This window comes from Epinephelus moara, chromosome 20, assembly GCF_006386435.1.
Source record: "Epinephelus moara isolate mb chromosome 20, YSFRI_EMoa_1.0, whole genome shotgun sequence".
Taxonomy (NCBI): Eukaryota; Metazoa; Chordata; class Actinopteri; order Perciformes; family Serranidae; genus Epinephelus; species Epinephelus moara.
Genome location: NC_065525.1, coordinates 28797340 through 28821796, shown reverse-complemented (window position 1 = coordinate 28821796; position 24457 = coordinate 28797340). Strand labels below are relative to the sequence as shown.

At 39.7% G+C, this 24457-nt stretch overlaps 2 protein-coding genes across 5 annotated transcripts; one reads left to right on the top strand and one right to left on the bottom strand.

The window, feature by feature from the left end:
- On the bottom strand, positions 1-12898 carry scamp5a (secretory carrier membrane protein 5a). Its single transcript, XM_050073756.1, has 7 exons — positions 12692-12898; positions 11752-11832; positions 11482-11601; positions 8087-8243; positions 7895-7996; positions 5334-5451; positions 1-4209 (listed from the first exon to the last, which is right to left on the bottom strand). The coding sequence occupies exons 2-7, from the start codon at positions 11756-11758 to the stop codon at positions 4021-4023; spliced, it is 693 nt and encodes a 230-aa protein (XP_049929713.1). The 5' UTR covers positions 11759-11832; positions 12692-12898; the 3' UTR covers positions 1-4020.
- Positions 12899-16172: 3274 nt separating this feature from the next.
- parp16 (poly (ADP-ribose) polymerase family, member 16) lies at positions 16173-24350 on the top strand. 4 transcript variants are annotated; one of them, XM_050073605.1, is made up of 7 exons: positions 16173-16248; positions 18557-18753; positions 19596-19733; positions 19823-20029; positions 20178-20349; positions 20710-20854; positions 21732-24350. In XM_050073605.1, the coding sequence occupies exons 2-7, from the start codon at positions 18565-18567 to the stop codon at positions 21865-21867; spliced, it is 987 nt and encodes a 328-aa protein (XP_049929562.1). In that variant the 5' UTR covers positions 16173-16248; positions 18557-18564; the 3' UTR covers positions 21868-24350. The 4 variants fall into 4 exon arrangements, with proteins under 4 accessions (XP_049929562.1, XP_049929563.1, XP_049929564.1 ...); XM_050073606.1 differs by having other exon boundaries at positions 16191-16254; XM_050073607.1 differs by lacking the exon at positions 16173-16248 and adding an exon at positions 16261-16500.
- The last annotated feature ends 107 nt before the right edge of the window (positions 24351-24457 follow it).

Below are 24457 nucleotides of genomic sequence, written 5' to 3'. Positions count from 1 at the left end.
TGCAACAAGAACTGTTTAATATCTATTAGGGTAAGACCAAATAATACAAAAGTAATACACAAAAATGTATTCCTCATTTACTCCACTCATGGAGACACAGCCTCCTCAAACATTTCATTCACCTAATTAGAGCATGTTTCTATTGAATGTGTTTATCCATGGCAAATATTTACCTCACCTCAAGTAATTATATATTTATATCTAGTTATGATATAGTACATGATAATACATATCAAACAACATACAGTACATGTGGGAACGTGGGGGAGTTGATGGGAGATGGCTTTCCGAAGCTTTGATACATTAAGATGAAATGCAGAGTCTTAGTACCCAATGCACTGCAGTTCCTGCTGCACGATTACTATACAGCTGTAGTTTCCAGAGTCACATTAACTGTGTTGTATGTACATATGGCAAAAAAGAAAAAAAAAACAGATCCAAAATTCACCTACGCACAGAGAAAAGTAGCTTGTTTGTTCACCTCTGCAGACTTCACACTTAATTTATAGAACAGATCAGCTAAACTTTGTGCAACAGATGAGCGTGTGGATGGTTACGGTTTACAGGGTTATACTTCATAACTACTGTATGTGCATCTGCTGGTGAGAATGTTATGCAGTTGTACAATTATACTAGTGGTGTCCAACTTGAAAACAGGCTCCTTGTTCATTTCGTAACAGTTTATGTTACGGTCATTACGTCTATATTTCAGGCCTGCACAACAGGACCCTGCTTAATCTACCATACTAATGTTGGTATTGCTCCACTGTGATCCACTGTGACTTAAGTTTGCACTGACGTCGACAGGTAACCCAGTGCAAAACATTATCTAAAGTTTTTTTTCAAAAATTATAATTAAAAAAAAATCTCAAATTTCCCACAGCCATGGAAAGACACAAGGAACATGTGCTTCAGACTCATCCACACATCATCCAAAATACACACACGAGAAAACAAAAGGTCGGTACAAAAAACAACAACTGAAAATTAAAACAACAAACAGCCTACTGAATACCACGTCATCACAATCAGACAAGACGACTCACAGGTTTTGAAATAACGAGCATTCAGACACGAATCTTCACATCTGTTTCAAGTCTAATACTGTATTACTGTAATAACCACCTACTGAATCTTGAAGACGTTTTTCAAAGAAGACTTGAGAGACACTGAATTCAGCATGACGCTGTCTCTGACCGAGTGGCCACACGCAATTATCCTCTCTCTCAGTTTCACCTCATACAGAAATAATTGGCTTGAATTTTATATTTTCTTTTATATAAATATCATATTACACCTACTCATAGATTAAACACCAACAGCCACGAAATGACACACTAAGGCCTGAAATCCAGAGCTTCAGAAACAAGTAGTCATTTAAAGCATTTACATGGAGGGGTAAATTGGGAAAATTTGCCAAAGGGGTGAAAACATCCATCACTTCATACAATGCTATGACCACCTACGACAATGATTATTAATATTTACTGTGTGTCCAACCTGCAAGTGTTTTGGTTTTCTTTTAACCTGTACAACGTTGATTTGGAATGTTTTATCCAATGAACTGCAATCCTAATCCTGCATGTGCTTCACTTTAATATGTCATAATAATTAATTTCACCGAAATCAACCCGCTGAACACAAAACCAGTGTGCGATGATGAAACCAAACACCCCGGATGGTTGAATGATGGAAATTAAAAGGAGACAAAAGCCAGACATGTTAACACTTTAAGGGCTTTTACAGGAAGAATTTAAAACCAGCTGTCACACCTTTCCTGAGAATGTAAAAAATAATAATAATAAAAATAAAAAAATTAAACTGAGAGGTTCACTGATGTAGAGCAACTTCTCATCGGTTAAAATAAACTATCAGGTCACCAAAACATAAATTTTAGAATATTTTCTCTGGGATTTAAAAGTTTTTGGGTTGGGAAAATTACTTTCTTCATAAATTTTGTGCCATCTGATTTCAGTCATGTGCCCAATTACATTTTTATTCATCTTCCCTTAAAATTTCATTTTATTTAGGATTCTGTTATGGAGTTTTGGGTCAGGTTAAACGTTTTCTTTCTCAACAAAAAGTACCAAAGTAAGAAAATTATTGGCCAGTATTAAAAGGATACTAGGCTGCTAAAAATATAACTTATGCTGCATTCACAAGGAATTAGCAGACAGTAGATGGCAGACGGAAAACAGCATCTGGACAACACGAAACATCTATGACAATATGTTGCAATGGTGATGCCACCTTTTAACACCTTTTAACCAAATTCAGGACAGATTTTTTAGGTATATTTTTTCAGTATTATATTTTGTTAAAGATTTGTAATATTAAAAATGTGAACTTTTACATAGAAATGCTCCACTCATATTCACAAGAAGAAATAAAAAATGGATAAATGAAATTAGATAAAAAGTATGTAGTAGTTAAGACCTCACAAAATAAAATTTAATACTGTTTAATGACTTTTAAGGCCTTGTTTTATTGTTGTAATATTGAATTTAAGACTTTTAAGGACCAGTAGACACCCTGCTAATTTTAACGTCCTGCTGCCATCCACTAAAATATCCGGTTTGCTGTCTACTATCACCCTGATTTCACGTGAACACAGCATTACAGTTTAGTTATACCCTAAACTTGTAAAAAAAAAAAAAAAAGAAAGAAAAAAAAAAGATTGATACCGCTATCATGTCTGTACAGCTAATATGAAGCTATGGCTAGCTGCTTGTTAGCTTAGCTTAGCACAAAAAACCTGAAAGCAGGGGGAAACTGCGAGCCTAGGACTGTGTATTATGTGTTTCCAGTTTTTTTTTTCTAAGCTAAGCGAAGCAGCTGCTAGCCATACAGTTAATATGAAGCTACCGTTAGCCACTGGTTAGCCTAGCTTAGCACAGAAAACTGAACGCAGGGGGGGAACTGTCCGACAAGATATTGTGTGTTTATCAGTGAGTTTAGAGGTGCTGTAGGTGGGTTTTGTTGGCTAACTGTTTTCCCCTGTTAACATTTTTTTTGCTAAGTAAAGCTAACCAGCTGGTAGCTATACAGTTAATAGGAAGTTAGCTTAGCACATAAAACTGAAAAAGCAGGGGGAAACTGCTAGTCTAGCTCTGTCCATTAAGTTATTATGTGTTTATTAGTGAGTTTAGAGGTGCTGTAGGTGGGTTTTGTTAGCTTTGTTATGGAGCCAGGCCGTCTTCCCCTGTTTCCAGTCTTTTTGCTAAGCTAAGCTAAGCTAAGCATCTGCTAGCAGTACATTTAATATGAAGCTATCGTAAGCCGGTGGTTAGCTTAGCTTAGCACAGAAAACTGAAAGCAGATGGAAACTAGCTTTGTTACAGAGCCAGGCTAACTGTTTTCCCTTGTTTTCAGTATTTTTGCCAAGCTAAGCTAACCAGCTGCTAGCAGTAGCTTCATATTTACTGTACAGACATTAAAGTAATGGCTCTTCTCATCCAGCTCTCAGCAGAAAGCAAATGAGCATATTTCCCAAACTGAAACAAGCAGCTACAGTGCATCAATGGAGGGGCAATTGTGTTTGGTGACCTTCAAGGCTAATGAAAGTAAACACTCTTGACAATGTAGTTACTGCAATACATCAAAAACACATTAAAAGTAATTAAAGATGTTTTCAAAGTGTGACCGAGGCAGAGGCAGAGAAGTCGCTGACCACAGATGAACCTACCTGAATAAACTGATGAAGCTCAGGGGACTGGTTTGAGCTGTTATGTGTCTCCGTTAGAAAGCAACACACACATTGATCGGCTAAAATTGAGCAGCATAAGAGATTAAAAACCTTAAATAACTGGCTGTTGATTTAAATGTGACTTAAATTAATAACTCCCACGAGTCAGAATTCAACAAGAGTACACTTCCACCAAAAACAGGACTTTTCTCTACGTTGTTCTGGTTGGATTCAGCTTGTACAGTGTTACAATGAAGGGCACCTAATTCTGAATTGTGTTCTTAATTGATCCCTTTTTATCTCCCCCACTCGGCAGCCTGGCCCTCTCCTCTGCCCTACATTGGGTCGTCGTAGTTGTAGGTGGGAGCTGCTGAGTATTCGTTCTGTTGCATGGCTCCCTGCGCGGCTCCCATGGCCGCCTGCTGGGCTGCCTGCTGAACGTGGGGGTTCTTCCAGGCACCAGTGGCCCACTCCTCTTGGGCCTTACCCAAGCTGCCACCACTGCCACGGTAGAAGTTATGAACCTGGAAAAAAAGGAAGTGGTAACTTATGAGGCATTTTACTATTATCATTGCCTTTAACCCTTTAAAAAACCTGGAGGGACATCACTTTTCCTGTGCCTTTCCTCCAGCTTTCACAAGTTTTTAAATATTTGAAACCTGAGAAAAAATAAGTTTATTATCATTATTATTACATTTTAAAATTATGTTACAGAATTTTAAAATATTTTTTAAGCACTACTTCCAGGTCATTTCCTACTTTGTTTTTATTTATTTATTTTTTTTTTTACTAATTTCTTAAATATTTTTGGGGTTATTTCTTCTTTCATTGCCGATTGCCTTCTTCTCATGTTTTTAAAAGAAATCAAGAAGATTAAGGAAAAAAAGACTACAGTATTAAAGTCAAATTGAAATTAAAACACTTTTTTTTAATTCATCTTTCTGCAGTGATATAACTACATTAGTGCTCCTCAGGTGGCATGAATTTTTCGTATCACTACACCCACACACAGTATCTTTGTGGGCGGCCACCAGCAGGGTGACAGACGTTATCAGCCTTTGCTTGGTCCCATCTGTGATTTGAGCACTCTATACTTTACTCAGTGACTGCGTTCATCATGGTCAGGTCATATGGGATGGATGGTAAAGATTCCCATGTTAACAACTTGTAAGCGTTGATATCATCAAGACAGTTATGTTGTAGTATTTTGACTGTAGAGTTAATCGTGTAAGGATTAAAATATTGTGCACTGACAATATAACATCATATCCATAAAATCTGGATTTAATTACACTGATCAATGGTCTCTGGCTGATGTCAAGCCTCCATGTTGGTTCAGGTTACAGTTGCTTCCACATTATTAAATGCCAAGTCAGATAAATAAGAGCTTTCTGAGAAATCTGAGTTTGCCAGTCAACTTGAATAGGCGCTGCACCTAAGCTACATGAACATAAAAACAAATGTAATGTGTAATAGTATCATTGTAGTTTACATTTGTCGACTTCACCAAACGAGAGGTGAAGTTAAGTTTTAGACTTATAAGAGCCTCTTAACCAAACATATGCCCACAATATATTTCTGTAGAAACAGCTAAAACAGTTCAGAGTGTTTATTTTCTGAAAGAAGAATGTGGAAACGTCTGGGTCACCTTTGTGAGGGCGATGAAGGAGAGTACAGCCACCGCAGTAAACATGATGGTGGGAATCAGCATGACCACAGCTGAGCCGATGTTGGTGCTGAAGAAAGTGATGGTAGCCAGCCAACCACTAATGGAAACAAGAAAAGAGTAACATTTCAAAGCTATGGCACTCATGATCTGTGACAATGCAAATTTGTGTCGTCACTGGTTTAAAGCCAAGGGTTTCAAACTGTGCTGCACATCTCCCCAGGGGGGTGCGAGAGAGAGAGAGGGAAGTGAGGTAAAAGAGGCAGGTGCATGTCGGTGCAATTAAGTTACTTTAAATCCTTAGCATCGCATTGCCGCAATTTGCATCCAAACTCGCACTCATCCTCAGAGTCAGAGCACAGTCAATCTTAACACTCAGATATGATAGACTTCCCAAGGATAGCGTTATCTCTCCATTGAAAAATGAACATGCAAAAACCTGCTCAAGAGTAATAGAAAAAGAAATGCTCCCCATATGTGATAGTAGTCTGTACATCCAGGGGCACACTGCAAACAGGGGCCGCTAATAGCAAAGTCGGCGTAATTTTAGTGGTGTCAATTTACCAAAAGGTGAACAAATGCAGGGTCTCAATATTGTCTGAGGAGGGGCCACAGTGTATGACTTAAAAACATCTCCTTTAAAGATACATACTATGCAGGATTTCCTGAAAACAATGTATAGACTCGTACAGAAGTAATCAATCATCACTTAAGACCCAGTAGAAGTGTGTGGCAGTGTATTTTTCTGCAGAGACCCGTAAGCAGCTGGCATCCATGAAACACAACGCCAAGAAAACCCTAATATAGCGAGGTGAAATGCCAAACGAGAGTGAATCTGGAGTTGGGTTTTACTTTCACTTTCGCTGGTGAGCGTGTTTACACACAGTAACCCACAATCCTGCATAGTATACCTTTAAGTTAATATGGGACACAATTTGAGGGCTTTTTCTAAAGGTAAGCAGCTGATAACTGTTCTTGAAATTTATGTAGAGGTTTTGTCTCCATCCTATGTGAACCACATTGTTCTGACCTAAACAGTAGTATATTAAGGGGGAAAACATCTCTTCCAATATTCAAATATGCTGAAAATGTCCCTCCCCAATATATTATTAAAAAATGGCTATGACAGGCAACCACGCACCAAGGTCTGAAATAATCATTACCAAATGTAATCAGAATCATAAATAAACTTAATAAACTTGCCATTATTATTACTACTGGTTCTAATGTTACAGTGTACTAGAGTTGTGCTTGTGGTTTATCCAAATGGTGTTTCCATACCCTAGCAGACACCGTTGCTTGACTGCTGTGGGTAGGTACAATCAATAGCCCCTTTAAAACTGCCTGTTCAGTGCGGGAATATCACGCTGTTATGTCGCCTCGCTGTTCTGTATATAAGGTACGATCGCGGAAAGAGGGCACAAAGTGGTCTCGCCAAAACTGTGTCTGTATAAACAGGATATATGACAACATGTTATGTGTGCAACCCACAGTGGGAGATTTAAAAAGCAGCTGTTAGCAGTTAGTGGCTAACTCAAAGAAGAACACCGGCCGTAATTGTCTGCAAATAGGGAAAACAATGAGTTCCATGCCCTCTGAGCAGAGGACCAGGTCAGCCGCCATATAACAGGGATGGTAAATGATTGTTATCGACATTTTAATGCCACTGTTATTGTTTAGAAAGCGCCGCCGATGCTTATGTTTTATGTCACACTGGAGGCTGATGCTGTTGTGTTACATGTCATGCCCATCAGGCCTCTTTTGATTCCAGAAGGCCACGATGCTGTTTGCAATCACACACGGGAGCAGAATGATGCTGCCATCGTTTGGTTCTGTGTAAAAATGCAAAGGTTGCATAAAGAAGGGACTTTGTAGCGGCCTTACCACGATCTCTGTGTGAAAAGGGCTAATGTCAAACACTGTTCTCTCTATTTCTTCCCCTTCAAATGTATTTAAAAGTGGCAAGCTAGAATGTAATATGAGTGTAACACAGGCTTCCTTCACTGTATCCTAACAGTGTGCCAATCCACCATCCGACCGCAGCACGCTGTGAGGACGGAAACAGAGTGCTCAACAGGGATGGAGAACCTGGGAGGGGGGCAGTTGATTATGGCCCTGGTTCTGGCAAACAGAAAGCCTGCGGACTAACCTATTCACACCTTTAAGTGAACTGTGCTGTGTAAAAAATACCTTCTGTTTAGTGCCGGTTATGGTAGAGCACACAGAGGTGATGGAAAATGTTAAGTATTTTTGCTTTAAACTCTTCATCTTGGGTACAGACTGGGTGACAAATTTAAGGAGAAATAAAAGAAGTGGAGAAACTTACTAAAGACAAATACTTGGATGCAGAGATCACTGAATTGTTTGAACGGTATGAAAATGAGGTGGACCACCACCACGCGAGTATATTTTAGAAGAGCAACAACTTGTGCAAACAACTTCATGTTATTTTTCTTCTTTACTTTGTCACCCATCTGTATTTACACTTCACATCAAACATATCAGATATCTGTGTTTGATTATCATCCATTCAGGCCTCTTACCATACTCCCCAGCCTGGAATGCCAACAGTCTGGATAATACTGATCACCACCTGGGCCATGAAGACGAAGAAGAAAGCCATAAAGTTGAAAGAGCTGTCGGTCCTGCACGGGGAGAGTAATAAATGTCAGGAACGATGTGATTCAGCAGAACGGCAGCAGGTACAAAATGTTGAGTAAGCTCAGAGTGCTCACTTGAAGGCCTTATAGATGGGCCTGAACCAGCACACGTAGGAGCAGGGGGTGAAGAGGATGAGCCACAGGATGGCCATGCCGAAGTTGGTCGCTCCGCCACCTCCACACATCCACGCCAGACAGCCAATCAGATTAACGGCCAGTGTTGCACTATTCACTGTCAACAGCACAGAGCAGGAGCGAGGATGACCAAAACATGACAGACTGAAGACAAAAGCCTCCGTGGTGAAAATCCCACAGGCCGCATTACTCATAATTCAGCAGGATTGAATCACTATGAATCTCTGCAACGACCAAACACCAGATTCTCTGTTCTATATTAGAGCTATAAGACTGGAGCTACAATTTATTTAGCACACACAGCACACAGTTTCTACTCTACAGGTACCAAACATCTTGTGTAAACTAATCTACTTCTTCACCAGACTTACATTCTTGTTTTCAAATGGAAAAACCTATAAAGTAATGAAAAAGACACCATGATGCACATGTGAATATTACAGTTTGATTGTACTGTTATCACTGGAGCTGCGACTGTAACACCTAAATCTGTGACCCATCAGATTCTGTCACCCAGTACCAGACTCACTTACTGGTTTGGGTCACAGATTCCGACGGGTCGCAGGATTTGGTGTAACACAGCTAATGACTTTGCCTTGTATCAGAATTGTAAACTCAATCCATCTTCTGTCTGACATTACGTCCACTCCAACTGATTTCCCGAGGGGAAGGGGATACAATTCTCCCAAACCAAACACTACAGACCAATATAACCACCTGAATCCAATACCGTTTTATATCCACACTGATGTGTAGCCATGCCAACATACATGTTTTGCCAGAGCTTTTAAGAGTGTAGTGGAGGAAAGTAAAACAATCATTGATGTCAGCCAATATTGAGAAGACATGGCAATTTAGAGCAGCCTCGATAGCAGCATGTAACATATTTATAGCACTCGCCATTGTTGTTATTAATCCTCATTAGTTCTGCCGCACCCCTTGACAACGTTTGACATCAGCTTGACAACGGTGTTAGTCCCGTCCATGGCCCTGATTGGCTTGGCATAGTCTCTCAGTGGCACTCATTAGTTATGTTTTATTTTAACCAAAAAAACCTGCTGTTTCATGTCACCATGCCAAATGAATCGGTCAACTCTGTGTAGTGAGTGGATTCCAAATTCTGGACCCAGCTAACCAATTAATCCTTTTGCAACTGAATAATTCCCCAATTATTTTCTGGACGAACAGATAAGTCGTTGGTCTATTTAAAAACAAAGAATTGTGATAAAAAAGTTTCCAAGAGCCCGAGATGTCTAGAGATATCTTGTTTTGTCCGACCAACAAACCTAAACTCAAAGATATTCAATCTTTAATGATTTCCAACCAAGAAAAAAAAAGCAAATCCTCACATTTACGAAGCTGAAGACGGAGATTTCACCATTTTGCTTGAAAATACTTAAAAACAATTATTTTTACGGCAACCTCAGTGGCTCTCAACCCTTTCTGTGTAAAAGTGATACACATTAGGTCACAGACCCCCATTTGATAAGATTTTGCTTCAGGGAGCTCCATCTGAAAAGATTTGGGTGTTAGACATCTTCCAGGTAGAAAACCTCCCAATCACGCACATAAAACGAAATGGCGCTGAGCAAACACTTCAACTGATTAGTTTTCAGCCTGCTTAAAAAAAGGCTGACCAAAAAAAAATCATTATGACTTTAAGTGTACGCTATACTTAGAATATTTCCACTGCTTTACCTTGCTGTCAGACAGCGATTTCCCCAATTATCTCAAAGCCACCAGACTCCATTGACAAAAACAGCCATATCAGAACTCAGGATGTGCTGGTCTACCGCTGCCTCTATGAGTTCATTTGTGAGGTAAAGCAATGAAAATATTCCAAATAAAGCACTTACTAAACCTAATATGGATTTTTGTAGGTGAGTCTTTTTAGGTGACTAAATTATGTTTAACTGTAGCCCCCGTCCACAGCAGCTGGCCTCCATCGCTTAGCTTCCGTGCCGGTAGGTTTGGTTTATGAAAGACAGTAGCAAAGCAACACAGAAGGCACAGCAGAACCATCAGATGGGTCAAACCACCTTGTTTAACTATATATCTAAAAACGTTACAGTTACAGCTCAAATTACAACAGAAATAAACAAGTTTGCCAATTTCACATATGTCCGCAATTCAAAACAAATGCCGGCTGTCCACAAGGAAGTGTTAGCGTAACGTCACGGTGATTCAGTCTAGAGTGGTCATCTACAGTTGAGGAGATAACAGTGGAGGAAGTGAAACCTATGATCAGAAAAGTTACTCCATACATCCATTTTCAACTGCTTATACGAAGCCAGGTCGCGGGGGCAGCAGGCCGAGCAAAGCACCCCAGATGTCCCTCTCCCCTGCAACGCTTTCCAGCTCCTCCTGGGGGACCCCGAGGTGTAGGCTACCCAAGCCAGATAAGATATGTAATCCCTCCAGCATATTCTGGGTCTACCTCAGGGCCTCCTACCAGTGGGACGTGCCAGGAACACCTCTTACAGGAGGCGCCCAGGTGGCATCCTGATCAGATGCCCAAACCACCTCAACTGACCCCTTTCGACACGAAGGAGCAGCGGCTCTACTCCGAGCTCCCTCCGCATGTCCGAGCTCCTTACCCTATCTCTAAGGCTGAGCCCAGCCACCTTTCACCAGTCACTCATGAGTCATGACCCTAACACACATTAGGCTCACTTCTATTGTATATTAAAGAGTGAAAATAAACTATTCCTCATTTTTCTCAGGACCTCCTGGGACTCCCCGAGGGTCTCTGGACTCCTGGTTGAGAACCACTGCTCTAGCTTACCTGGTAGAGCCTACACCCACTATAAGCTGAGTCCTTAGCAGCAGCCAGGATTTGAATTCAATGTCATCCCCTCCCTCTACCCACTTTCCTGTCACTCTCCAGCTATCTGTACTAATACAGGCATTAAAAGCCCCCAAAAGTAATCTTTAAAAAGTCATTTTCTGCCGATCAACTTGATCAAAACTAACCTCAGGTCCTGTTTTAGATTTGTGAAGAGCAAAAAGCAAACGTGTCAAGCAAACATAGACACAATATTTCAATCTGTGCATGAAAATGTACAAGAAACGGGGAACCTGACAGTGAGACCGGTCAATCTGGTCTCACAGCTATACTGGAGTGCCTCTGATGTCTGTCTCTCTCATGATGTTTTGGGTAAAACAAAGTGACACGGCATGGAAACACAGAAGCTATGGACATGTTAACAGCTTATACCATGATGCAGGAAACAATCCACACTGAAACTTGAGTTGTACTTAAAGATGTTGTAAATGTACATGCGATACTGCAACTCAACAGTCAATGCACAAACTTTTAAAGCAGGTACACTCACAGATCCAGAGGTAGTAGAGCCTCTTGCACATGGTGCGACACTGGTCTGGGATCTCATTGAAGTCTTGGTAAAAACATGGCTTGAGGGGGATGAACCGAGGCAGGGGAGGGAAGTTGTTTTCTAGGACACAAAGACACAGTTCAACGCAGCTGCCCACACACCAAATACATAAAGAAATCAAGACAGCTGCATGAAGGATTACAATTTAGCCTTTGTAAAGGGGCTGTGCATGGACTCCAAAATCACACGCACACTGTGTAGTTGGCTTACCTGCCATGATGACCACTCAGTATTTTCCTCCACTTGCAAACAGGCACACAAAGTCCAATCTCAGCTGCCTTTTACACCAAACTGCAGGGGAAGGAGCAGAGCTGTTTTATGAAATGCAACATCACTCACTCACACTGCTCTCCTTGTGGTGGTCTACAGGGCCACAGTCCTCCACAGGCCTTCCTGTCCATGCATTCACACACTTCACTGGAATCAAAGACTTTAAATCCCTGTATGATTTGATCAGAGGTGGTGCCCAGCCCGTCCAGTGCATCCACCCACAATGCTGCATCATTCATTAAATCGACAGAGACAAACATGTTTTCTTGACCACACATTACAGCTGTGTGATCCGCGCGGTGGGAAACTGTGGCCTTGTCGCGATTCCTAAAATGTATTCATACCCTATGGGCGCAAATTAGGCGTTTACAGGCCTGTGGAGTCCACAGATTGGACTATAGCTGATAGAGATGTTTGTATAGCTATAGGATATATCAACCACCTTCCACATTATATCTGAATGTGTCTGTGAGCCACATTTCAATGCATGCAATGATGGTGGATGAGTGCAGCTCTGAAGGGCATCTTTCTGCCTCAAATTAAAGCCATCTCAGCTCAGAAAATCAAGCTGATCCTGGTGGATTTTTGTTCATAATGATGCTAAAACTGTCCTCTATGTGTGTTTCTGTCGGCGGATGGCAGTGATGCTGCAGTAGGGCACAGTGCATCGTGATCACAGGCGATGGAGAAGCGTCCTTCAGCCTGTGCGACACGGTGCATCGGTGCTTCCTCTCCATCCGGACGGAGCAGGTCAAGCCCAGACACTTCTCACAATAACCCACCCAGGATGCAGATATCGAGGCTTTACTGAAGCTTATTTTAATACATTAATGTCCCTCCTCCGGTAATGAATGAACGTGCAGTGATTAAAACGCCTTACCTCCAGTTTAGTCCGTGAATGTGGCTAAAATCCCTCCGTTCGTTTAAATAGCATCCTATGATTCAATCTGCCTTTGAACGCATCAGAGGAAACGGCCGCGCGCTGCTATAACACATATATGTTATTCCTCAAATGATGGGTTTGGGAGTAAGAGGCGGTCACGTGACGTAAGGTCTTTTCTTTACGCACATACACCCCCCCTCCCTCCTCATCCGCTGCCTTTACCCGCCCGGGCAGGACCACGGCCCCGGGAAAAAAACGGGATTTGTTGCTGGCCTGAACTGACCAATCAGAGAGCAGGAATATTCCAACAAGCCCCGCCCCCTCTCTGATTCTGTACACTGCTGAAAATAAGAGGATAATTACACAATCTGATCTGTGATTGGCTGCCTGATAAATAAACTACTATGCAAATATTACACAAAAATAAAAAGATGTTTGGCAGGCCTGGTGTGAGGGAGAAGAATATCAGCTGCAGGCTCAGTGTGGTTTATTCATAAATAATACAATGTATAAACAAATAACTATAAACAATACAAATAGTATAAACAAAATAGTGACTGAAAAGGCTCATGAGTAAGAAAAAAATAATAATTCAGACTTGTATCCCTCAAAAATAGCTTTTTTTATCCTTTTTTAAACCATAAATAATTTACATATTTTTTAATTTGAATAATGGCATTGTTACACAGTTTAACCCAAACAATAGAAACACATATCTTTACAATCTTTTTTGGCTTTTTGTACAGTAAATTTACAAATACATGTCAAATTGTATTTGCTCTCCTGTGCAAAATTTAAAAAATAATAAAAATAATAATAACTTACACAGTCTGGAGTGACTTTATTTCTGCTCTGAACATTATCTGCATTATTTTATGATAAACCAAATCATTAAAAAAACAACACATTAGTGTGATCATAACCAGCCTTATTAATAATACACATAGCTTGTTTTTGTTGTAAGGCTATTGAATTTGTAATCATTTTAAAGGCCAACCCCACAATTCCACATGATAAGGAAGAATAAGTGAACAATAAATTATATTCATTATATATAACATGTTTTTATTGTCTGTACCAAGGGTACGTGCAGAGTTTGGTAAGAGAGTATTTATGTATGCAGCTCCTTATATGTGGAATCTTCTGCAGAGGGGAGACTTGGATTTGCACTCTTTGGTTCCTCTCGGCCGTTTCAAAGCACTGTTGCAGGATTTTTGTACACAATCTTCTATGTGCTTATGTCACGGTGTGTCTTAGCTGGTCTTTGTAATCATGTGTAGTTGCTGTTTTTTGCATTTTTGTGGTTGACCTCTAGTATACATTATCATACTTTTTGGCTTTTCTTTGTAGTAATCTTATTTTGTGTTTTATATTGCTTGTTTTAGAGCTGTATTATTCTACATTATTTGTCTGTCTATAACTTATATTGCTGCCTGTCTCGGCCAGGACAGTCTTGAAAAAAAGATTTTTAATCTCAAGAGGTTTTTCTGGTTAAATAAAGGTTAAATAAATAAAATATACAAGGCCTTACAGTTGACTTCATACTATATAGGATTGCTACTGACTGACATTTTTCTTGTAATATAGACAATATGTTGTTTCCATGTTAATCACAGTAATAGGAGGGGGTACAAACTTAATGAACAAGATGGCTACATATGAGAGTTACATTTAGCATGGTCTCGCCACCAGACAATCAGAGATCTCCGCCTTCTGATAAGCAAAGCGTCTAAAGACTGACTTGTGAGTCTACATTTAGCATACTACTTTAAGCAAGTTTATTTGTGTTGCACAGTTTGTATACAGAGACAATTTAAAGTATTGAACATAATGCACAATATTAAATAAACTTAAAAAAGGTTATACAGCATGAAACATTTCAACACAAATGAAATGGACAGCAAAAATTTTAAACCAAAACAATAGAAAAAAACCCTAAATAAATACATAATACATGGTGCACGGTTCAGTTAAAGGCAGTGAATAACATAGCCTAATGTTTCAATCACACCTCTCAATAATTTACTCCTTACAAAGGGTTTATGAATTGAAACATTTACTAACAGATGCTAAATTGTTCACTAATATTTTATAGCAGTGGTTCCCAATTGGTGGGTTGCGGTCCAAAAGTGAGTCACAGGTCCATTCTGAATGGGCCGCAAGTGACTCACGAAGGTGTCAAGTTTGTAAAACAGACACTTTACTTTGAAGTACAGTGAATTTATGGCACAGAGCTTTCATTTTGAAGTGCTGTTTCCTGCTGTAGAGTGAGTGACTACTGGACAGCTACTTATTAGAGACAACAAACTAGCTGACATGGCCAAAAGCAGGTATGATGCTGAATTTATTAGACTGTGTGGACCTTGAACTAATGACCAAAGAGGAATCTGGACCCTGTGGTTGGACCAGTTGGAAACCACTGATTTTTAGAACAGTTATAATGTATATCTTGTATATCTTTTATGTTTTTTATTGTGTTGTTGCTTGGCTGCAGCTTGTCTGTATGCTGCTGTCTTGCCCAGGTCTTCCGTGATGATCAACAGGATTTACCTGGTCAAAAATGGGTTTTAAAAAGTTAAGACAGTTTTCAGATTACAAAAAATCTCTCTTGAGTTAAATGATTTATAGACAAACAGCAGTAGATGTCACTTTATTCTATGAAACCAGCACAGATAACTACATTTCATTGTATTTGTTAGAACTGAGTTATGTAGGCCTTGACAGGAGTCAGTGTCAAGGTAAGTTTCAGGTTGACGGGTTGAATAGACTGTGAAAGTTCAGATTTTGCAGCTCGAGGCACAAAGAGAGTTTTAAAGTCAGATCTGATGTCAGCATCAAAATAGTCTCAGGTAGTGTGTCAGCTCTGGACTGTAGGAGTAGGAAGATGTTGCCTGGAGCATGTGGCTTTTTGTAGTCGGGAGTTGAGTGAGCATATTGTCATCCCTGGCCCTTTTAGTCTTGAATCCAAAACAATGTATTTTAGGTGGTACATATAAAAACAACCATACTCCCTGTTATGTACATCATAGCTACAAAAACTGCACTGACACTGATTTTGCTGTTAAAGTGTGAGAAAGCAAGAAAAGTTTATGCATGTTTGTGCATTCTGTCACAATCGACCATGCCCTTATGATTTGGGAATATTGCCTTTGACTTCCTCATGCCTGACAAAGTCTGTCCCTGGCTCTGGGCAGCTGTTGGTGCAGGAGGAAGAGTGATGTTTTGTTTCTGCTGCTCTGGAAGGTCGATCCCGTGCTGCTTTCACTGCTCCTCGTTAATTACAAGTTATTGGTGATTCTCGCACATGATAGAACGAAGATGAAAAGCGCACACCAAACTTGTATAAACGTTTTTACAAGAGTTGGTTGTGTGCTCTTCTTTTGTATTCATTTACTGACACATCGCCCCACGTATGCCTCTTTTTTGGTTATGTATCTGCCACGCTTGTGTTAAGACATTTTGCTTTTCCGCTATTTCCACTTGTCATGAACGCAGCAGTTCCTGAAGCTAACGTTAGATCTTCCTGCAGTGCTATGAGTTGAGGAAGACTGAAGGTAACGGTAAATAACGCTATTAAACTAGTGTCTGTCATGTGAAATAGGTCTGTGTGCCACAGGGGTGTATTACTGATATATTCAGGATCCCACAGCAGTCCGACAGAGCTGTATTTGTCATCAGTCGGCGACAGATAGCAGCCCTTCACTTGTTGTAGCTCGGCTAATGCTAGCTAACGTAGCTTCCTCCTCACACCCTCCTGTGCTAGTGAAGGGACAACATCACCAGCTAACCTAACACAGCAACTTCAGGTATTTACAGCAAAGTTGTCAGCGTAGGAAAAATAAGGTTTGTGGGACTTTTTGTGTTGGAATTACAGTTCTTATTTTGACGTTGACCATTAAAGTTACAGTAGACGTTAACTGTTGACGTAGGACTTAATTTAGCAGTAGCTTTTGACTGTTTGCTAAATTAGTGGATGAGGTTACCTAGGTCAGTTCACTACAGGTACAATAAGAGCTAAGCTAGGTGTTGTGGTAAATGGTATATCCCTGTCAGAAAATGTTCTCCCTTTAAAGTAAGGAAGGATGAGGAGGAAGTAGACCTCCATCACTGATTTTAAACTATGAAGTTAGAAGAGATTAGTTGATTAATATATTAGTCGGTCGCAGAAAATTGATCTAGTGTCATTGATTGTGATATTGATTGGTCATTTATTTTTTAACATGTCAAATACTAAATGGTTTCAGTTTCTTACATGTGAGGATGTTGTACTTTCAGTTCTCTTGAATCATAGTAAACTTAGTTTGGAAATCTGTGCTGTTGGTTTGACAAAACAAGCACTTTAGTTGCAGGGCAATTGTGACTGCCTTTTCTTACAATTTTCCAAAGGTCAAATAATTGATCAGTTAATTGACAAAAAAAAAAAATAATCTGCTGATTAAAAATGAAATTAATCTGAAATTTTTAGAAAAATTCAGGAAAGAGATAATAATTCAATTATGAAAGAGGATGTTTGGAAAACTACAGTGGCCAGTGCCATATGGTCAGTTAGAGATGCACTGGGCAAATTTACACAAATCAAAATTATATACTGGTATTATTATACCTCATTTAAGCTTCAAAGAATGGGACTTGTGGAGGATAATTGTTGCTGGAGGTGTCAAACAGGTCCCTGCTGCTGCCAGGTATACCTAAGCAACAATTTGGGCTTGCACTGGCAGGTTTTGTCAGGACATCAAGGACTTGTATTTCAACCGTTTCTCAGTTACTCAATGTGGTATGTTGATTCATATTGCAGTCTTTTGTTTATGTTGTGGAAATTTAATGAAATACTTTAATTACAAAAAAGAGAAAATAATCCTTAAGGGGGAAGATTCTGATGAGTGTACACAATCTGACACACCACTTTTTACAACTCCTCCCTCAGGGTGTCAGAAGCACTGAGTCAGTGGACTGGTACCTAGGATTAATTCACCCATCAGCAGTTATAATTCCATAATTCATTTATTATATTTCAGCTGTGCAATAGGGACCTAAAGGTGCAGTAATTATCTTTAACACTGTCTTACTGTATAATAATTGGTGCAATAATTGAACTAGAGCAATACTCTGTGCAATTATTTAACTGTGCAATATTCTTCAGTATCCTAATTATTAACAACACCACTTTTGAATGTATATTTAACATGATATATATCAGATATATTTCTTACTTAATTTTTATTCATACATATGTAGTGTTGCACACACTGTTGCATAAAACACATTTTTATATTTCTAAAACTTTACATAGTAGTTTTATACATTGTAATATATATATATAGGCTATAGCCTATATATTTTACACACTTTACATTCTAATCATATTATACACATTTTATATTTTTAAATGTTAAACATTGTAGCACAATGCACATATTTTTATTTTTATATTTTAGGTACATTGCACTTTTATACTTATTATTTCCACTTCTATCATTCTCTATGCTTACATCAGAGTGGGGATGTGTGACGTTGAATTTTTTGCAGATATCCGATATGCCTATATGTAATAAACTCATCTGACCAATAACCGATACTGATATTGATATATTCCTGTTTTTCCCTACCTAGTTTTATTGATCAAGTCTCTCATGTTGGCTGATTCATTTTAAAGCCAATATCTGCCGATACCAATGATGTGCCGATATTATCGTGCATCCCTACTGAAATGTATCAGGGGGATCAATAAAGTATTCTGTATCTAATTAATCAGTTTCTGTTTGCCCTCACATATGTGGTCATGCAATGTAACTGTGCTGTTAAAAAATGAATTTATTTTGTGGCTGTGCCCTCTGTGTGCTATCTTATCACCTCTGTTTGCAGTGCTGGGAATGCAGCCACCGCTCCCACCTGAGGCAGTCAGAGAGCTGGTGTGCTCCTGTCTGCACAGAGACCCGGTCGCAGCAGACCTCCGCTGCAGCCTGTTTGTTGCTGCTGCACAGAACTACAAGAGGGACTCCTTGCTCAGACCTTTCCCTCCTAGATACATAAGTGGGGACAATAAGGACTTTGAGGAGCTGGTAAGTCATAGAGTGACAGTCAAAAGTTCTTGGACACCCTATTGTAGCATTTGTGCATAATTGAATTATTTGAAATGCCTTTTAGATGTTATAAGTAAGCAATAAAGGCAGTAAGTGAGTTGAGAAAAAACAAAAAAAAAACCTGCTTAGAAAGAAAGCACATGCACACCATGAGTATGGTGGTGGCATGATACACCTGGTGGCAGTAATGTGCTGTTAGAGGCAGCAGTGTGTCAGTAAAGAAGGCAACATACAAGACTGCAAGACAGTGATGCAGATCAAATGTCAGATCAGTGCATTAAAATTGATTTGGACATGTTTAAACATAAAAATAATATATTTTGTTAGGAAACACTGAACATACATTAAAAAAGAAATCCTCCACAGACACTTTAGTGAAGCACAAATTAGGAGTCACAAAGATTTTTCAGCTTGGCAGGTGCTTACAAATAAGATTTATGTCTTTGGTGGGCCACCTTAAGTGACTTGTTAGCCGCCATGGGATGGAAGTGTCAGATTCAAGTAAATTGTCATTACCCTGAGAAGTGAGAGGCTGAATCTGCTTGTATCCATTCTACAGTATTTTATCATTTTATTGTATTTGAAATGAGCATGTCTCCAAAAACAACGATGTACAGAACATTTTGATTGGCAGTGTGTATATCTACTCTATATTACAGATTTGTATCTTTGTATATACTGATTTTGATATAGAATCATTTACATGGCCAAATATTCGTTATGACGTTGAGGCAGAGATGATAACTCAGTCTCAGAGGAACGACAGCACATAGGCTCCTCCTGATGTGTCGATATGATTAAAAGAAGTTTGTTGTCTCTAGTTAGCAGATGTGCACTCTCTGCCTGGTGTGAGGGAGTTGGTGAGACTACGGCCCAGAGAGGGAGATCATCATCTGGCTCTCACACACTGGATCCTCTCTTCAAAGAGCTTCGCTGTGAAAACACTACAGAAAGAAGAGGTGCGTTACTGCAAATATAAACACATAAATCACAGAATCTTTTACTGCTCGCTTATTTGTTTACAGTGTGTTTCATCGATCTCTTCCAGTATGCCAAACTTTGTGACTTGACGCAAAATGAAGGGATCTCTGCGCCTGTGCCAGACTTCCTGTTTGAGCTGGAGTACTGCGATCAGATGAACGCCAGGTTCGAGAAGACGAGGGAGGGCAGAGACGTCTTTTATGCATTCCATGGGAGCCGCCTAGAAAACTTTCACTCTATCATTCACAATGGGCTGCACTGTCACCTCAACAAGGTTAGTGCAGTCATCACTGCTTCATCTCTTCTGTGACTTAAGATGGCTCTTAGCTTAAACACTGAAATCATCCCTTATAGACCTGCTGTTGTGCAATATAGTAAATAAGACTTCATGGAGCTGTTTTTTGTCTGCGTGTTGTGTGCAGAATTCAGTGTTTGGAGAGGGGACCTACCTCACCAGTGACCTCAGCATGGCTGTCCTCTACAGTCCTCACAGCAGCGGCTGGCGAGAAAGTCTCCTGGGTCCACTGCTCAGCTGCGTTGCCTTGTGTGAAGTCATCGATCACCCAGATGTAAAGTGCCAGGTGAAGAAAAAAGGTGTGTGACTCACTGGACTCGCAGCATAACACACATTTGAAATCAGAATAAGATTTATTACCAAGGAGGTTCTCAGTTACAAGGAATATGCTGTGGTTTTTGGTGCATACATGAAACATACAATTAACATATGAAGAGGAAATAAAAAATAAGGTGAAGTACTGCAAAACTCAAAGTACTATAATATAAAAAATATATAGAAAAATATGAAGCTGTTTCAGAAATAAAGCTGTACAGTTTTGTGCAGGATGTGCAGAATATTAGCCAGGGGATGTGCAAAATTCCACAGCAGAGCAAAACCTGTAACCTTGATTTTTAAATTGCTTCATATCAAAACGAGTCACTCATTTCCCATTTCAGATTCTGAAATCATTGACCGTCAGCGCTCAAGAGCAAAGAACAGCGAAGGGGGAGACGTCCCGCAGAAGTACTTTGTAGTTACCAACAATCAGCTTTTGCGAGTCAAGTACCTGCTTGTTTACTCTCAAAGGAGGCACCTTTCCAGGTAAGAGTCACCTGTGGGTAAATGGTGAAAGTGCTGGAAAAGTGTTTATAAGCTACATTACACACAAAAATGTTGCTTTGAAAGTGCTGTGCAAAATACACATACAGTCCCCGTGATGGAACTTTTTCAGTTTAAAAGATGCATGGAAATTCGGCGTTCAGCAAATACTAGCTTCTTTGTCATGAGCTGATCCAGTGGCATCATAGGCAAATATCTGCCCAGTTGCAGCTGAGTATGTAAAGTCTGTGCTAAATGCAGACATTAAAGCAATTAACAGTCATTTAAACCATGAAATAAAAATGTCTGCAGTATTTGTTGCTGCCTCTCTACAAATGACTGAAAACAGGAATAGAGAACAGAAACCGCTCCTCAGACGCTAACAGAAATACGTTTCAAAACAACATTCATATTATTATATAATTACTATTCTACTTGTTATTTATTTAAAAGATAAAAAGACCAGAAGTCGCTGGAAACAACACATCAAGTATGAACAAAGTGAAATGTGCCAAGGTAACGGCCATCTTGGTGTTGGTGACATATTTCTTGCGAGACCAGAGATGTAGTTCACTGATCGGTTTCACACTAAACTAAATGGTACGACAATCTTAAGACAAACTGCGACGTTATTGACTGGCTGAGTTATCTTTTAAACTGAAAGACATCATGTGTGTAATTCATGGCATGATTCTGGATCAAAAAAATGATTGTTTCTTGCTGTTGACTGCTTATTTTGGCTCCTTTTCCAAAATAAGGTTCCATGGGGGACACTAGAAGGCCTTTTTTTGTTTCTGGAAACGAAATATTACCAAACCCATGAGTCAGTTTTGGTTGTTGCCAATAAACAAAGGGTAATTCCTGTGTTTTTCCTCTCCAGACGTTCCCGCAGCACCTCCTGGCTCCTCAGACACCATTTTGCCATCATGATGAGTCTCTACCTTCTGCTGCTCATATTCATCGGTGCCTTCAACTCCACCACCTTCGTATCCTTTTGGAACAGACTGTTCAGGTGACGACACAACCGGACAGACGGTCTAGATGTGTGTGATCCACAGTGCCTTCCTGATCGGAGACTGACTGGAGGCCTGAGCAAAGATAAAGTCTTATGCACCTTTATACTGTTTCCTCTCTGCAATCCTTCTTTATTTGTACAAATAACTTTAATTACTGTTATTCCAAGATAACATATCTTTTCAAATATTGGGATCATGTTGTGTTTCAATTTTGTTGAAATGGGTGATAAGGCCATTCTGCATTTTGACAATGTTATGCAATGTTACGTTTGTAATTTGTTTGGTTTAGTAAACATCCTGTTTTTTTTTTAGATACGTTCTGTTGCTGTGTGGTTTTAGTTATCTGAGGACACAGTCTTACTAACAAAGGGTTAAAAGAAAAAAGCATCTTGTTTAAATTACTGCACAGCGACGAGTCAAGCATTAAGATGTTTTTTTGGTTTGTTAGGGCTTAAGTACGGAGGATTATCAGTGCATTAAAGCTGGGGTAGGCAGTTTTTTGCATGACTGGGCAAAAATCCCATAATAACCTTTCAGCATATTGTAAATCAACTGGTCTGAGAGAACACTGGGCCTCTGCACCTCCTCTTGGCTCTGTCTTCTGGCTTTAGAAAATGTAGCCTGTGACGTGAGACTTCAGCCAATCACAGGTCATTTCAGAGAGAGGGTGTTCCTATTGGCTGTTCTTCAAATGCAGATGTGCCTGCATGTTCCTTCAGATGGTGAGAGTCTGATTCAGAGGTGGAAAATCATGCAGAACAAGATGCTATTCCAGCGAACATTGTAAAGCAACCCATAAAAGGAAGATGGATTTATCAAAAAGGGGGTCTGACAGTAAACCACGTGTCAGTATGTAAGCGTTTCAAAGATGAATGGAAAATGTTGCTAATAGTTTAGCCTTTTGCTAACCGTAACCAAAGTTTCACAGCTGTTGCTAATTATAAGTTCATGTAGGGCTGTCCCTGACTCAGAATTATGTCAGTCGAATCAGATTCGGCCATTTAATACGAATATTGGATGACTTTTTCATCTTTTTTTTTTTTTTGCATTTTTCAAGTTTGAATGGGACTTAGCCGGACGTTCAGTTTGACAGCGGCATTTATGTAATATAGTAATCAATCTAACAGCACTAACAATGGAACAGAAATGTGCAGCAACATTTTTGCCGACACTAGATATCAAACAAAAGCCAGAGACTGTGTCGTATTAAGTATCTGTGAGCTGTAAATTCACCATTTCTAAGCAGAGAGAAGAGAATGTTAAAGTTTCTCCTCCTTTGTGTCACTGCATCATGTCCGCAGCTGACTGTACCAAAAAGTAGCATGAAAGTCCAGAGAGCTCACTCCACAGCAGAATCTGGGGGGTAAAATGTCTCAAAAAGTACACTGCACAGCACACTGAATAGCAATAAAAAAGACTGCTTGACTTGAAGCTATCTCAGTCAACTGAGGGGTCTCCGACTGATTATTCGAATCTCCCACTTTCAAGGGGCGGCCCTAAGTTCATGTTTCAAATCACAGTATATCATCTCAAAGGGCTTTACAGACCCACAGGATGCTAGTTCTCATAGAAATGCTGCAGCCCAGTCGCCAGAAGAAAATGTTGCCATTGTACATTTCTGAAAACCACGAATGTGTTGCATTTGCATGTTTCTTACGCATCACGTCAGCATTTGTAAAGTGACGTAGTACATGAGCTAATTTTATCATTGGTAAAGGGTTGGTGTGATGCCTAAGGGAGATGCCTGCCAAGCTACAGACAACTGGTTGTGACCTACTGAGTCATTGCAACCAGAGCGTTTTTTTTTTAGGTACAATTTTTCTTTTTTCTTTTTTTTTTACTGTGACATTGCTGCTTTCTCCTGCTGGGATTGTGCCCCTGAGCTGGGTATTTTCAGCCCAAACCTGATCTTTTCCTGACTGAAACCTGACCAAAGTGTTTTTTGTGCCTACACCTAACCACATGTTAACCACAGCGTTGTTGAAACATGAAGTTTCATGCAAATGTAACATATTTTTGGTTTAAAGAAACGTTCAGTGCCAACATTTTTTCTGGCAGTTGGGTCGATGCTGCTATCACAATCAGGATGACTGAAATGAATGAATGAATAGTTCTTGTAGTACAAGTTGCTGTCCGAAGCATGTGCATATACCTGTAATCGTCTGGTGGGATGGACTCAGGATAGAGAGGGAAGAGCTGCAGGAGGAGGGTGTGTTTTCACATTCTGGCATTTTTTTTGTTTGTTTGTTATTTGCTTTTTCGAGAAAACTGCCTCTCCCATCTTTAACTGATCACATTGACTCATTCTCACATCGCCTGACATGCAGGCACTACTGACAGTGTCTCAATTTAAACTCTTACTTTTTAATGTTATGATTTTGAGTCACTCAGTCATGGGTAGGGACCGTTTATAACTCATGATTTAAGTGTAACTTTAAGGTTTTGATTTTAACGGTTACATTCAATAAAGGAGAAATATATGAGGTTTGTGTGCTGACGTAATGTATTTATAAGGACGGATCACAGAAAGGCCGATGACGACCTCATGATATGCTCCTTTATCCTGATATTAGTAAAGGAAGTAAACTGT